This window comes from Geotrypetes seraphini, chromosome 6 (genome assembly GCF_902459505.1).
Source record: "Geotrypetes seraphini chromosome 6, aGeoSer1.1, whole genome shotgun sequence".
NCBI lineage: Eukaryota > Metazoa > Chordata > Amphibia > Gymnophiona > Dermophiidae > Geotrypetes > Geotrypetes seraphini.
In genome coordinates, this window is record NC_047089.1 from 65699854 (window position 1) to 65714047 (window position 14194).

Genomic DNA, 14194 nt, shown 5'->3' on the forward strand with positions numbered 1-14194 from the left:
TGTCGAAGACTCCCTCCGAAGCTTGGAGGCAACAGGTCTTGAATGCTTCGACCGATGCTTCGGAGGAGGTGAGCCCGGAGACGACTCCGATGAAGAAATGTTCTTCGGTGTTCGGGATCGGCTTCGGGAGACTGGAAGCTCCGGTTGAGTAACAGGCTGGTCAGCCCGAGGCAAGGTCGAGGATGGGACCAGTTGAGCCACTAAAGAGGTAATCTGAGTGGTGAGGATAGATTTCAACATGTCCTCCAGCATCGGCACCGAGACAGAAGATTCTGACCTCGTATGTGCAGCAGTACGCTCCGAAGAGGGCGACCTCGAAGGTGAGTATTCCCTTATCTTGGAGGTACGCTTTGAAAGTGGACGTGCCGAGGACTCTGGTGGCTTCTTGGATACGGCACCTGAAAGGGAACTCGGAGACTTACCCCCCGTAGAAGACTTCGTGGAAGACGTCGTCTTCGAGGCCACCGAAGTAGAAGAGGTCGAGGCCTTCGAGACCGAAACTCCAGCCGGAGTCTGGGTCGAGGCCTTCGAGACCACAGGTGTCGAGGTCGTTGGAGTCGAGGCCTTCGAGACCGGGGCAGCCGCCACGGTCGAGGCCAGATCCGAAGATTGCTCCATACCAAAAAGTTGAAAAAATTGAGCACAACGCCGCCGAAAAGCTCGTGGAGTGAGGGTAAAGCAGCGATGACAATCTTCTGGGGAATGAGAAGAACCCAGGCACTGTAAACAACGGCAGTGGGGATCGGTGACCGAAATCACCCGATTACACTGTCGACAACGTTTAAACCCGGTAAGAGGCCGGGACATGGAAAAAATAAAGTCCGTGTCAAACGAAGGAGCCTAGGCCTAGGCCCAAAGCTCGACGGCCGAACAAAAAAAGAAATATTAAAGTATTTTTTTTTTTTTTTTTAATTTTATTCAAGAGAAAAAGAAAAAATAAAGGCAAACACAGCGACCGACTTTAAAATAAAAGAAACAGCCGCGGTGATGAGAAGGCAATGCTGCAGAGAAAGAAAACGTGTCTTCTTGTCTCCGCGGAAATAAACGAACTGAGGATCCTCTCAGGAGATGCGCCCCCTAGTTCGGGCGGGAAGGCACGCGCGCAGGCGCGGTGCAGTACTCGAAAGTTCGAGATCTTCAAGCAAGTTTGCTTTCGAGGCTGTCCGCTGAGGGGCTCCGTCGGTGACGTCACCCATATGTGGGAATATGCTGCCTGCTTGTCCTGGGATAATGCATATAATGCAGGACACACAACAGAAGTCCTAAATATACACGCCAACAGGCAAAAAGCAATATAGAGCTACATAGTTTATGTTTAGTAGTAACGTTTGATATACTTCCTTTTTTGGCACACAAGTCAAAGTTGTTCACAATTCTATTAAAATAATGAGAACAATTTAGAAAAGTGCCAAAAATAAAAGAACAGGGTTCAAGCAATCAGACCCAAAAGAGAAGGAAGAAAGCACAGTTCTTTTAATGCAGCAGCCTCTCAAGTGATGAACTATGTAGCTCTGATCCTAATATTCTTCCCACCTTCTCCACCTTCTTGAGGCCCCTCTTCCATCCCTTTCCATCCATCCCACTGTTCCCTCTCCACCATCACATCCAACATTTCTCCCTCTCACCTCCCTTCCCCATGCATTTCTACCTCACTCCTCTCCCACCACCATGTCCAATAATCCCCCCCAAAAAACAAACTAATTGATAAAGAAAGTTTTACATAGAAGTCACTCAAGGCTATTTATTTGGCTCTTTAGAAGCTTTTTCTAGGACAGTCTTTATATTGTCTGATCTGTTTTGAAGGTAGATTCTCAGACCAATATCATCATAGAAGGCTGATGGCTTTTCCATCTGTAGTGTCTCTACCACGAAAAAAAGGGTATAGTTAATTCATTTTTTTTTTTTTATATATTATTTTTTATTTTTAAATTTTACAGAAAGTGTACAACATATTAAAATACAATTGATGAATATACAATAACACTTTTATATCTAATACATTATGTTCTAAATATATTTTTTATCCCCTCTCCCTCCCCCCACCCTTCTATTACTTTTCAATTCATACATTATATATTGTATAATATACTATAACATATTATGTAGAAATCATTTTCATTACCCCCCTCTATGTGTGTCATAATAAAGATATTTAAAAGAAGAAAAGAAGAAGAAAACTCATAGTATTTATTCATTACAATATTTTGTCAATGGCCCCCATATTTTTATAAATTTAATATATGTCCCTCTTTGTATTGCTATTACTCTTTCCATTTTGAATATATGACATATTGTGTTCCACCAAAATGTATAATTTAGGTTATTATAATTTTTCCAATTGTTGGTTATATGTTGAATGGCAACCCCTGTCATGATTAATAAAAGCTTGTTATTTTCTGGTGAAATTTGACTTTTTTTTCTCATCATCATTCCAAATAATACTGTATCATAGTTAATTCAGATTTTTCCTTAGCCCTCCGCTTTTCCTTACTACACCAGTGCTTGTGGGCCCTACAATTTTGGACCCTGGCATAACCTACCTAAAAAAAAAGCAGCTGCAGATATTAGAGTGGAAGAGGCTATGTGGTATTAGAGAGTATCATAATACAAATTTGACTAACCTTGTTTTTTGTAATTGATTCAGCCGCGCTCAGTAATGACTGGATACAAGCAGATAAGGCTTCCTGGGATAAACCTTGAAATACTGCCCTCTGCAGGAGAAAACAAAGCAATCTATACAGCTCCAACAAACACAACCCACTGCAAGAGCAACCCCCACTTGTAGATGTAGAACACTTTTGCCCCCAGCATTTAAAGCTATAGCAAACATTCAACATAGGCTGATACCAGATATTGCTAATGAATATCCCTGTATAAACTGGATAATTTCCAGCTCTATATTGGCTCTGACTTTAGACCTACATATAGTGCTGGAAATTCCAACTGCACCATCTAGAATATGTTGTGAAAATCTGGGTGAAGTACTGTTGCATATTGGGTCCTTTAAATTTTTGTGCAAGTCTGAAAATGTTTGGAACCCTACATGGCTGATCTGCAGGCATGAGTTTAAAAAAAATTATTGATGCTGGCATTCAAATACAATCCAGCCAAAAAAATAAGGAAATATCAAAAATTAATACCCAAATGATCCCACTCTCAAACTCCATACCAAACTATTCAGAAAAATTTAAGGATCATCATAAACAAATAAAAACTTATTTCAGCATTATTGCTTCTTAGTCTAATCATGGGTCTAGTTTTCTTCTCTGTAGATTGGTATTAAAAATCTATTGTTTAGCTATCAAAAATAAGTACTCGTCCATATTCAACAACAACCAATCCTAGGAGCCATGTACCAGCCATGAGAGGATTAGTAGCCGCTGAAGATTATGGGCTCCTTTTACAAAGGCGCGCTGGCGGTTTAACGCGCGTAATACCCTGCGCTAAACCGCCGGACGAGCTAGCTGCTACCGCTTCCTCTTGAGCAGGTGGTAGTTTTAGGCCAGCGCGGGGGTTAATGCATGATAAAAAGTCGTGTGCGTTAACCGCGCTAGCGCGGCTTGATAAAAGGAGCCCTATGTGTCAGATTGTGAAATATTAAGATTTTGTAATGCTTTAGAGATAAAAGCAGTCAGCTCCTCCCTATGGAACAGCCGAAGTGCAGTGGGATCATCCAGCTCCCCCACCAGGACCTCCCCCCAATCCAAATCCTACAAATTCACATTGTCCAAGGACCCAGGATAGGAAGGGAGGGAGAGAGAGAAATATCTATGCCTGCTAGGGTGTTTCCCTCAGCTATAGATACCACCCTGCATCGCTTAACCCCCTGTTGATTCTGCCCAGAACAAAGAGCAGGCATGTCAGCAGTGGTCTGAGTAGAGTCACTCACTAAATTGCAGACAGCCAAGTAGGCTTAGAACTCTAGAGCACAAATGCCTTGTGCAAAAAAAGCACAAATTCTGGAGAAAAAAGCTTAGTCAAAAGCTCAAACAGCCATGCCCGGTGCTCCCTGCACCTCCGCCGACCCTAAACATGTTGAAAATCTAGCCACTGTGTCAGTGATTTCCTCAAACGGAGAAGAGGCCTGTGAAATTAATTGAGCTGCTGAGAGGGAAGGAGAACGCGAATGCACTTCATCTACGTGGGAAAACGACGAACCCTCCAGCACCATGATGGAATCCTCAACAGACTCATCAGAACAGCTGGCCAAACAAATTCCCAATGGAGTTTGCCGCTTCCCACAGCACAAACATCGCTTGACCACCTCAGCCGCCATGAACAATGCCGTGAAGAACGAAAGCATGGCTAAAAATAACCCCTGAAGGTAATAAAACTTTTAAAGGAACACACACATGTGTGCGATCCCGGCTGCTGGCCGATGAATGCAGTACCTGTTAACGCTGGTAGTTGCAGTTGTTAGGGAATGACAGTTCAGTACTGCCTAACCCAAGCTGGTCTCTTTTTTTTTTTTTTTTACCAGGGAACAAAGAAAATCATGCAGAAACCCAACATACCCCTTAATTGACAGGGGAGGGTGGGGAAGGGTCTAGGAGGGGTCCAAGTGTAGTCTCTAAAACTGGCACCACTCAGCCAGATACCCCAAAACTGAAGTAAAGAAAAAAAAAAAAAACCCAACAGGAGTTAAGAGATATTTCAGCCGAAGAAACCAGGAGCTAGAGAAATGGCATCCATCCGCCTGCTGGAGATAGAGCATACTAATTGGCCAGGAGGAAATCCATCCAAGAGGAGCACCTGCAAACCTGCACACTTAGTAGTTTCATCGCATGCCCCTGGTCCTAGTATTTCTGGAAAGAGTAAACAAGCGATTCACTCTACTCCACTAGTTTATAGACCTCATCATATCCTCACATGTATGTTTAGACCTACTCCAAAGAGGGTGTAAAAGTATGCAGCTGCCACTACTAGATATATATGTAAGTGGTAGTTTTAGAAGGAAAAGCATATACAATGGTACCTTGGAATCCGAACTTAATCCATTCCTGAACTCAGTTCGAGTTCCAAAACATTCGAGTTCCAAGACAATTTTTTCCATTGAAAATAATAAAAACTGGATTCCTTGGTCGCACAAACTCAGATTGACAGCACAATAGAATCACTTTGATCTTTTTTTTTTTTTTTTTTTTTTTTTTTTTACAGTCTAGCCATGAGATTTTGCTACTTTTACAAGCAAGCCATCCTCCATGCAGCAACAAGTTTCTAGAGCAGCCCTTTAAAGACAAGTACCTTCTATTTTTTGTTGTTGTGTTTTGCTCTCTCAGATGGGGGAAGGGCAGAAATGAAGCAGAGTAGGAAAATCTTACAATGTGAAAAAGAAAAATAAGAAACCCTCCCCTCCAAGCAATTTGACAGATTTTCAGCCCGAGAGGTGGAATAAAGGTACAGCCCCAAAAAATAAGGATCGGACGTGCTTCAAAACAAACAGGGAGAATGGAGGGAGGGGAAGTGTTAGAGATCACCAGGGCGTCTGGGAGGGTTTCTGGAGACAGAAGGAGGAGGCATGGCGAGAAGGGGCTGGAGGAGCCCGATCGGCAGCTGCAGGGACCCCAGCCCCGGCAGATCCAGTCTCCCTCTCCACCCCACCCCCCATGAAACTTTTACCTTCCCCACCTCTCCGGCAGCATGGCTTACCCAGGAGATCGGAGGGGGTGACTATTACCGGCGAACTAGCATCTGCCACTTTTAATTTCTCCTTCGCTGCCCGCAAAACAGCACAGAGGAGCTGGCTTTTCCCCATGTGTACAGGCGATTGGGAGCTGCTGAGGAGTTTCGCGGAAAGGAAGTACCGAAATATACCAGTTCTCGCTCCTCTGCTGTATTCAGGGTTCTCTCACAAGTTCGGATTCCAAAGCAGCGTTCAGATTCCAAGACAAAATTTACTAAAAAAAAAGTTTGGATTCCAAGTTGTTCGAGTTCTGGGGCGTTCGGATTCAGAGGTACCACTTTATGTATTTTCCTTTTCTAAACCTGGGACTATTTACATGTTCACCTGCCACATCCTCTTATGAAGCCAGTTCAAAAATTGCCCTTCATATTATGTTTTGCAAGCTTTGAAGATTACACTAAAAATATTGAATACAGTGTTTCTCAGGTACCATCAAATTATTTGGTAAGAGCTTTTGAGATTAAATTGAAAAAGTGTCAAGTGCTCCAACTCTGTTCCGATACTCATAGAATTCTACGAGTGCTAGAGCAGTATCAGAGCACCCAGTGCCCTAGACCACAGCAGAAATCTCCAACACAGGCTTTTAATTTTAAACACCCTGAGGACAGGAAATGCCTTCTGTACTTGAATGTAACTCACTTTGAACTTCTATTGAGAAAGGCATGAACAAAATTCAAAAACTCTTCCATTCTGTTAATCGTTGGAGAGTGAAACGAGGTTGGATTTAAAGATGACTAGACCGTGAATAAGTCGAAAAAGTGGCAGTCTACTCAGTCTTGTGGACTTTATTTTTAAAATTTGCATACTACTCACATCTAAGCAGTTTACATGTGAATAAAAAATAAACCAACACGCATAAAATGCAATACATACTCACAACAGTACTTAACTTCCAAATTTCTGCCTAAATAGCACAGTTACTTACCGTAACAGGTGTTATCCAGGGACAGCAGGCAGATATTCTTAACGCATGGGTGACGTCACCGACGGAGCCCCGGTATGGACCTTTTTAACTAGAAAGTTCTAGTTGGCCGCACCGCGCATGCGCGAGTACCTTCCCGCCCGACGGAGGAGTGCGTGGTCCCCAGTTAAGATAAGCCAGCTAAGAAGCCAACCCGGGGAGGAGGGTGGGACGCAAGAATATCTGCCTGCTGTCCCTGGATAACACCTGTTACGGTAAGTAACTGTGCTTTATCCCAGGACAAGCAGGCAGCATATTCTTAACGCATGGGTGACCTCCAAGCTAACAGAGAGGGAGGAGGGATGGTTGGCCATTAGGAAAATAAATTTTGTAACACAGATTGGCCAAAGTGTCCATCCCGTCTGGAGAAGGCATCCAGACAGTAGTGAGTAATGAACGTGTGAACTGAGGACCAAGTGGCAGCCTTGCAGATTTCCTCGATGGGCGTGGAACGGAGGAAAGCCACAGAAGCAGCCATAGCTCTGAGCCTGTGGGCCGTGACAGCACCTTCCAGTGAGAGACCGGCCCGAGCATAACAGAACGCAATGCAGGCAGCAAGCCAGTTGGAAAGCGTCCGTTTAGAGACAGGACGACCTAGACGGTTAGGATCGAAGGTCAGAAAGAGCTGAGGAGACGAGCGGTGAGCCCTGGTACGGTCAAGGTAGTATGCAAGGGCAAGCTTACAATCCAGCGTGTGCAACGCCTGTTCCCCAGGATGAGAATGGGGTTTAGGGAAAAAGACCGGCAACACAATGGACTGGTTGAGGTGAAAAGCCGAGACCACCTTGGGGAGGAATTTAGGGTGGGTACGCAGAACCACCTTGTCATGGTGAAAAACAGTGAACGGTGAATCGGCGACCAGTGCATGCAGCTCACTAACCCTCCTGGCAGAGGTGATGGCAATGAGGAAAAGCACCTTGCAAGTTAGAAGTTTGAGCGAAGTCGTGACAAGAGGCTCAAAAGGAGGTTTCATGAGGGCTGATAAAACCACATTTAGGTCCCAGACGACAGGAGGAGGCTTCAGAGGTGGTTTGACATGGAAGAGGCCTCTCATGAACCGGGAAACCAGAGGATGAGACGTGAGAGGTTTTCCGAGGATAGGCTCATGAAACGCAGTGATGGCACTGAGGTGGACTCTGATTGAGGAAGACTTGAGGCCAGCATCGGACAGAGAGAGCAAATAGTCCAGTACAGTTTCCACCGCCAATGAGGTGGGATCGTGATGACGCAGGAGACACCAAGAGGAAAACCGGGTCCACTTCTGATGGTAACATTGAAGAGTGGCCGGTTTCCAGGAGGCATCCAAAATGCGACGGACAGGCTGAGACAGATTCTCTGGAGAGGTCAGCCCGAGAGAAACCAAGCTGTCAGGTGGAGCGAAGACAGATTGGGATGTAGTAGAGACTGATGCTGCTGTGTAAGTAGAGTAGGAAACACAGGAAGAGGAATGGGCTCCCTGGAGCTGAGCTGAAGCAGAAGGGAGAACCAGTGTTGTCGAGGCCACCGAGGGCGATGAGAATCATGGTGGCCTTGTCCCTGCGGAGTTTGTATAGCGTCCGCAACATCAGAGGGAGTGGAGGAAAGGCATAGAGGAACCGATCCGTCCAGTCGAGCAGGAATGCATCCGGGGCCAGACGGTGAGGAGAGAAGAGTCTGGAACAGAACTGGGGCAGCTGATGGTTGTGAGGAGCTGCAAAGAGGTCCACCTGTGGAGTGCCCCAGCGAGCAAAGATGGAGCGGAGTGTTGGAGGGTCCAGAGTCCACTCGTGAGGTTGAAGGATGCGGCTGAGATTGTCGGCCAGGGAGTTCTGTTCACCCTGGATGTAGACAGCCTTGAGGAAGAGACTGTGGTCCGTGGCCCAGGTCCAGATGCGGAGAGCCTCCTGACAGAGGAGGCGAGATCCGGTGCCGCCTTGCTTGTTTATGTAGTACATGGCGACTTGGTTGTCTGTGCACAGGAGAAGAACCTGAGGGCAGAGAAGGTGCTGGAAGGCCTTGAGAGCATGGCTCTGAGTTCCAGGAAATTGATGTGATGTTGACGCTCCTGAGGGGTCCAGAGTCCCTGGGTGCATAGATCTCCTAGGTGAGCTCCCCACGCATAGGGGGAGGCATCCGTGGTTATGATCATGGAGTGAGGGGGTAGATGAAGGAGTAGACCCCTGGAAAGATTGGAGGAGTTCAACCACCATTGAAGAGATTGCTGAAGAGACGATGTCACAGAGATGGGATGAGAAAGAGGATCCGTGGTCTGTGACCATTGGTTGGCTAGAGTCCACTGAGGTGTCCTGAGGTGGAGTCGCGCCAGAGGAAGTACATGGACCGTCGAGGCCATGTGGCCCAAGAGGACCATCATCTGTCGAGCTGGGATGGTTTGATGAAGGAGCACCTGACGACAGAGGTGGAGCAGGGTCCGGTGTCGGTCGGAGGGGAGAAACGCCCTCATCAGAGTGGTGTCGAGAACTGCTCCGATGAACTGAAGTCGCTGTGTGGGAAGCAGATGCGACTTGGGGTAGTTGATCTCGAACCCCAAGAGATGGAGGAAAGAGATGGTGTGATGAGTGGCTTGCAGCACAAGTGGAGACGTAGTTGCTTTCACCAACCAATCGTCCAAGTAGGGGAACACCTGGAGGTTGTGAGACCTGAGGAAGGCCGCTACCACAATAAGGCACTTGGTGAACACCCTGGGTGATGATGTGAGGCCAAAAGGTAGTACCTTGTACTGATAGTGGCGGTGCTGAATCTGAAAGCGGAGGTAGCGACGTGAATTCAGATTGATGGGGATGTGAGTGTAGGCCTCTTTGAGGTCCAGGGAACATAGCCAGTCGTGTTGAGAGAGAAGAGGGTAAAGCGTGGCCAGGGAGAGCATTCTGAACTTCTCTTTGACCAGACACTTGTTGAGGTCCCGGAGATCGAGGATGGGGCGGAGGTCTCCTGTCTTCTTGGGAACCAGGAAGTAGCGGGAGTAGAATCCATGACCCCTTTGGTCCGGAGGCACCTCTTCGATGGCATTGAGAAGAAGGAGGGTTTGGACCTCCCTCAGGAGGAGGGGGGTTTGGGAGGAGTGAGAAGCAGACTCTACGGGAGGATTGTCTGGTGGAAGAGTCTGGAAGTTGAGAGAGTAGCCGTGGCGAATGATGTTGAGGACCCATTGGCCTGATGTGATGACCTCCCAACGGCTGAGGAAATGCTGGAGGCGACCTCCGATAGGCTGAGGAAGAGGTAACGATGTTGGGAGACTGGCTATGCCCTGGAGAAAAGAGTCAAAAGGGCTGAGATGGTTTTGACGGAGGTAGAGGCTTGGCAGGTTGGTGAGACTGAGAGCGAGCCTGGGTTTGATGTTGTTGCCGAGGTCGGCGTGGCTGCTGTTGAGGCGGGTTGAGAGGTCTGGCCGAGAACCTGCGTTGGTAAGAAGACTGTTGCCTGTAGGGGCGAGCAGGTGGAGTCTTCTTTTTAGGTTTGATCAGAGTGTCCCACCTGGTCTCATGTGCCGAGAGCTTCTGGGTGGTCGAGTCCAGGGATTCTCCGAACAGTTCATCACCCAGACAAGGTGCGTTAGCCAGGCGGACCTGGAGGTTAATGTCTAGGTCAGAGACTCTCAGCCATGCCAAACGGCGCATGGCCACCGCCATGGCAGATGCGCGAGAGGTCAGCTCGCATGAGTCGTAGATGGAGCGAACCATGAATTTCCTGGTTGGAGGAGGCTAGAAATATGTTGCTGGAAAAGAGGGACCTTACGTTCAGGAAGATATTTCTGTAAGGAGGAGAGCTGTTGCACCAGATGCTTCATGTAGAAGGAGAAGTGGAAGGTGTAGTTGTTGGCTCTATTGGCTAACATGGCATTTTGGAAAAGGCGCTTACCAAATTTATCCATGGTTTTTCCCTCTCTGCCAGGAGGGGTGGAGGCATATACACTGGAACCCTGAGATTTTTTCAAGGTAGATTCCACCAGGAGGGACTCGTGGGGCAATTGAGGTTTATCAAACCCTGGGATTGGGATAACCCGGTATAAACTATCCAATTTACGAGGGGCTCCAGGAACCGTGAGGGGAGCTTCCCAGTTTTTATAGAAAGTTTCCCGTAAGATGTCGTGGACGGGCAACTTCAGAAATTCTTTGGGAGGTTGCTCAAAGTCTAGGGCATCGAGGAAAGCCTGAGACTTTTTAGAGTCGGACCCCAAGGGAATGGAAAGAGCTGCTGACATCTCCCTAAGGAATTTGGAGAAAGAGGATTGCTCTGGTTTGGAGACGGTGTCGGTCATGGAGGGTTCTTCATCGGTTGATGAAGCGTCCTCCTCGGTACCGTGAGGGGAGTCTTCCCACAAATCTGGGTCCCTAACGTCGGGGTGCGTACGTTTGGACATCGGTGTGGAGGGCTCGGCATGGCGGGTCTTTGAAAGAGATTTGCCTGAGCGCACCGAGGCGGCACCGGGTGAGGAAGACCGATGTCGTTCCTGGGACCGGACAGGATCGGCAGCATCACGGGTACGTACTGTAGGTGTTTCTGCCAAGAGCACCGGCATGGAAGTATTAATCGGTACCGAGGGGGTCGACACCGATGGGACAGTGTGAGGCTCGGACCGGTCTTGTCCCGGAAAGTGCGGTGCCAGCAACGCCGGCAACAGTTGTTGGAGCTGTTGTTGCAGCTGCTCCTGTAACTGTGTTTGGAGTATGGCCGTGATGTGGTCGTCCAGGGGAGGCACCGGTACCGCTTTTTTTTTCTTCGGTACCATAGGTGCCGCTCTACGCTCCGGCGATGAGGAGGCCGATGATGAGGCACTCACCGAGATCGGAGCGGAGCGTTTGCGGGTCGGTGCGGCGCCGGGAGGGCCGGTGTCGCAACCGTGGCAGGAGGGCGCTCAAGGGAAGTGGGAGGCTTCTTAGCCGGCTTACCTGGGCCCAACGACCCCGAGGAAGGGTCCGGTGGTGTCGATGTCGTCGGTGCCGACTTTTGTGGTGCCGTCGACGTCGCAGCCGGTTCCATGGCAGATCCGGTACCAAACAAAATATTTTGCTGGATCTGCCGATTTTTCAAAGTACGCTTTTTAAGCGTAGCACAGCGGGTGCAGGTGTCAGCCCGATGCTCTGGACCCAAGCACTGGAGGCACCAATTGTGTGGGTCGGTGAGGGAGATCGGGCATGCACACCGCTGGCACTTCTTAAAACCCGGTTGAGGGGGCATGAAGGGAAACACGGCCTCCGCAAAATTGAATCCGGAGGCCTGTATGGTGGCAACAGGCCCCGCCGGGGCCGGCCTGAAAAAATAAAGAAAACTCGACGAGTTTTTTTGTTTTTTTTTTAAAAACAAAAATAAAGGGAATCCGATAAGAAAAAAGGAAAAAAGTGAGAAAATACGCGAGCGGGAAGGCAAAAATTAGTTTTTCAACGGCCGTTGAAAACACATGCGTCTTCTTCGCTCCGCGGAAACGAAGAAACTGGGGACCACGCACTCCTCCGTCGGGCGGGAAGGCACTCGCGCATGCGCGGTGTGGCCAACTAGAACTTTCTAGTTAAAAAGGTCCGTACCGGGGCTCCGTCGGTGACGTCACCCATGCGTTAAGAATATGCTGCCTGCTTGTCCTGGGATAAAATCATATTTCAGACATCAGATACTATTTAGGAATATATAATTGGTTTCATCTCATATTTGAGAAGTAGGCACTGCAGCTAAGCTTTTATACTTACATCTATACATCTGTATAGCTTAGACAAGCACACTAGCGTCCTTCGAACTGTAGGGTACCACATACCGTGGAGATCTGCTGGGGAAACAGTTGTCTGTGCTCTTGGATTAAGAACTTCTGAAGTACCTAAAGCAAAGCAGAAAGCAAATGCACTTAACAGTGTTACTCCTGATGTCTAAACGAAGGATTCCCTGCTTGTTGTTTAATTTCTTACTGTTCTTTTTGTAGTCCCTTCTCAGTATATATCATATTTCAAAAAAGTGTTAGTTAAAGGGTTCACTATCTGAATTCCTTGTGAAAGGCACCTGATCAAAAAAAAAAAGTAAAACTAATATAAACTCTAACCCCCTGTTTTACTAAGGTGCGCGATGCGTTTTAGTGCACACTAACTATATGTGTGCGCTAACTGCTAATGCATCCATAGACTAACATGCACACGTTAGCGTTTAGTGCGTAGTTAGCGCATGCTAAAATGCTTAGCGCGCCTTAGTAAAAGGAGCCCTAAATCAGAAAATCTTGGAATTATAAATAAAAAAAAAAATTAGGTGAGAAAACATGTGCTAGACCAAAAGAGCACATTAATTTTGGTTAAAAAACATACTATACTTTGTAATGACAAATTAAAACAGAGTGGGTGTAAAAGTTGATGAAATGCCAATTTCCTATGTTGTGTTTGCTGTATAAAAATTCAGAAAATAAAATATGTTGGAAAGAGGGACTAAACAGAACTAAAAGCTACATTTCAGTTATATACTGTATAGCCCAAGTACATTTCATCCACACAAAGAATAGTATCCACAAACAAAAGAATCATTTTAGATTTGCTTACTCTCCTTTCCTTCTGCAAAAAAGCAGGAATTTTATGTGCTTATTGATTTTATATTTGTAGAATTTTTACCTGGTCAGAAAGATGGCAAATATGCTTTTAGCTGCATTTTCAGAATCTTCCACAATATTCCCAAGATGGTGATTAGGAAATTGGATAAAAATGTACAGCTCTACCGAAGACTGTGTACCTGCCTCCAATGCACTCTGCTCACGTGGCTGCTTACACTTAAGACAAATCTGAACAGATCTACTGGGAGTGCTTAAGGCAGAAGAAATGCAGTCTATGTACGAGTCTGGATTTTATTTTAAAAAATACATTTAAGGGTTTTTTTTATTTTATCACTTCAAACATAATGCATTAGATGTGTGTTTTGCGGTTGCCCACTGCATTATAGCTTAAAAGTGGTATAAAAAAAAAGACAGCTTCAAAGATTCTGTGAGATAATCTTTTCAGCATGGACTTTTAACATCACAAATATTTCACTTAAAATCTACAGCAGGGGTGTCCAACCTTTTAGCTTCCCTGGACCGCATTGGCTGAAAAAAATGTTTCTGGGGCTGCACAAACACGCAAACACTGCAGCAAGACAGAGGAGGGAGCCGGCAAGATAGTAAACACCCAGGGGCAGCAGAGGAAAACAATGCATCGTCCTCGACCAGGGCCACACAAAATACTTCACGGGGCCACATGCGGCCCTCAGGCCACAGGTTGGACACCCCTGATACAGAGAAGGAAATATTTATTCAAAAAGGCAGCTCTCAAAAGGTGTACTTCATTATAGCCTAGTAAAAGAATCCCAAACACACAGCCTGTTTTAAAAAGCTGCGCTTGCGGCTGCCGCACGGCAACAGCCCCGAAGCCCTTTTCCGTGCAGCAGCCGCAAGCGCGGCTTTGTAAAACAGGTCCATCTAATAATGAACAAAGCCATTAGCTTATAAATCAGTGCTTCCTAACACAATCACTGGATCTCACCCAACAGAGCCACCTTTCAGGATACCCATACTAAATATGCAAGATATATCTGCATTCCTTAGAATGCAA

General features: G+C 46.8%; 1 protein-coding gene across 1 annotated transcript in view; it reads right to left on the reverse strand.

Moving 5' to 3' along the window:
* COG3 (component of oligomeric golgi complex 3) overlaps positions 1–14194 on the reverse strand; it is a 139543-nt gene that overhangs the window by 51005 nt on the left and 74344 nt on the right. Inside the window, exons 15-16 of the mRNA XM_033947430.1 lie at positions 12326–12450; positions 2622–2711 (exon numbers count right to left, since the gene is read on the reverse strand). Coding sequence (XP_033803321.1) covers positions 2622–2711; positions 12326–12450 — 215 coding nt within the window. The remainder of the gene's footprint in view (positions 1–2621; positions 2712–12325; positions 12451–14194) is intronic.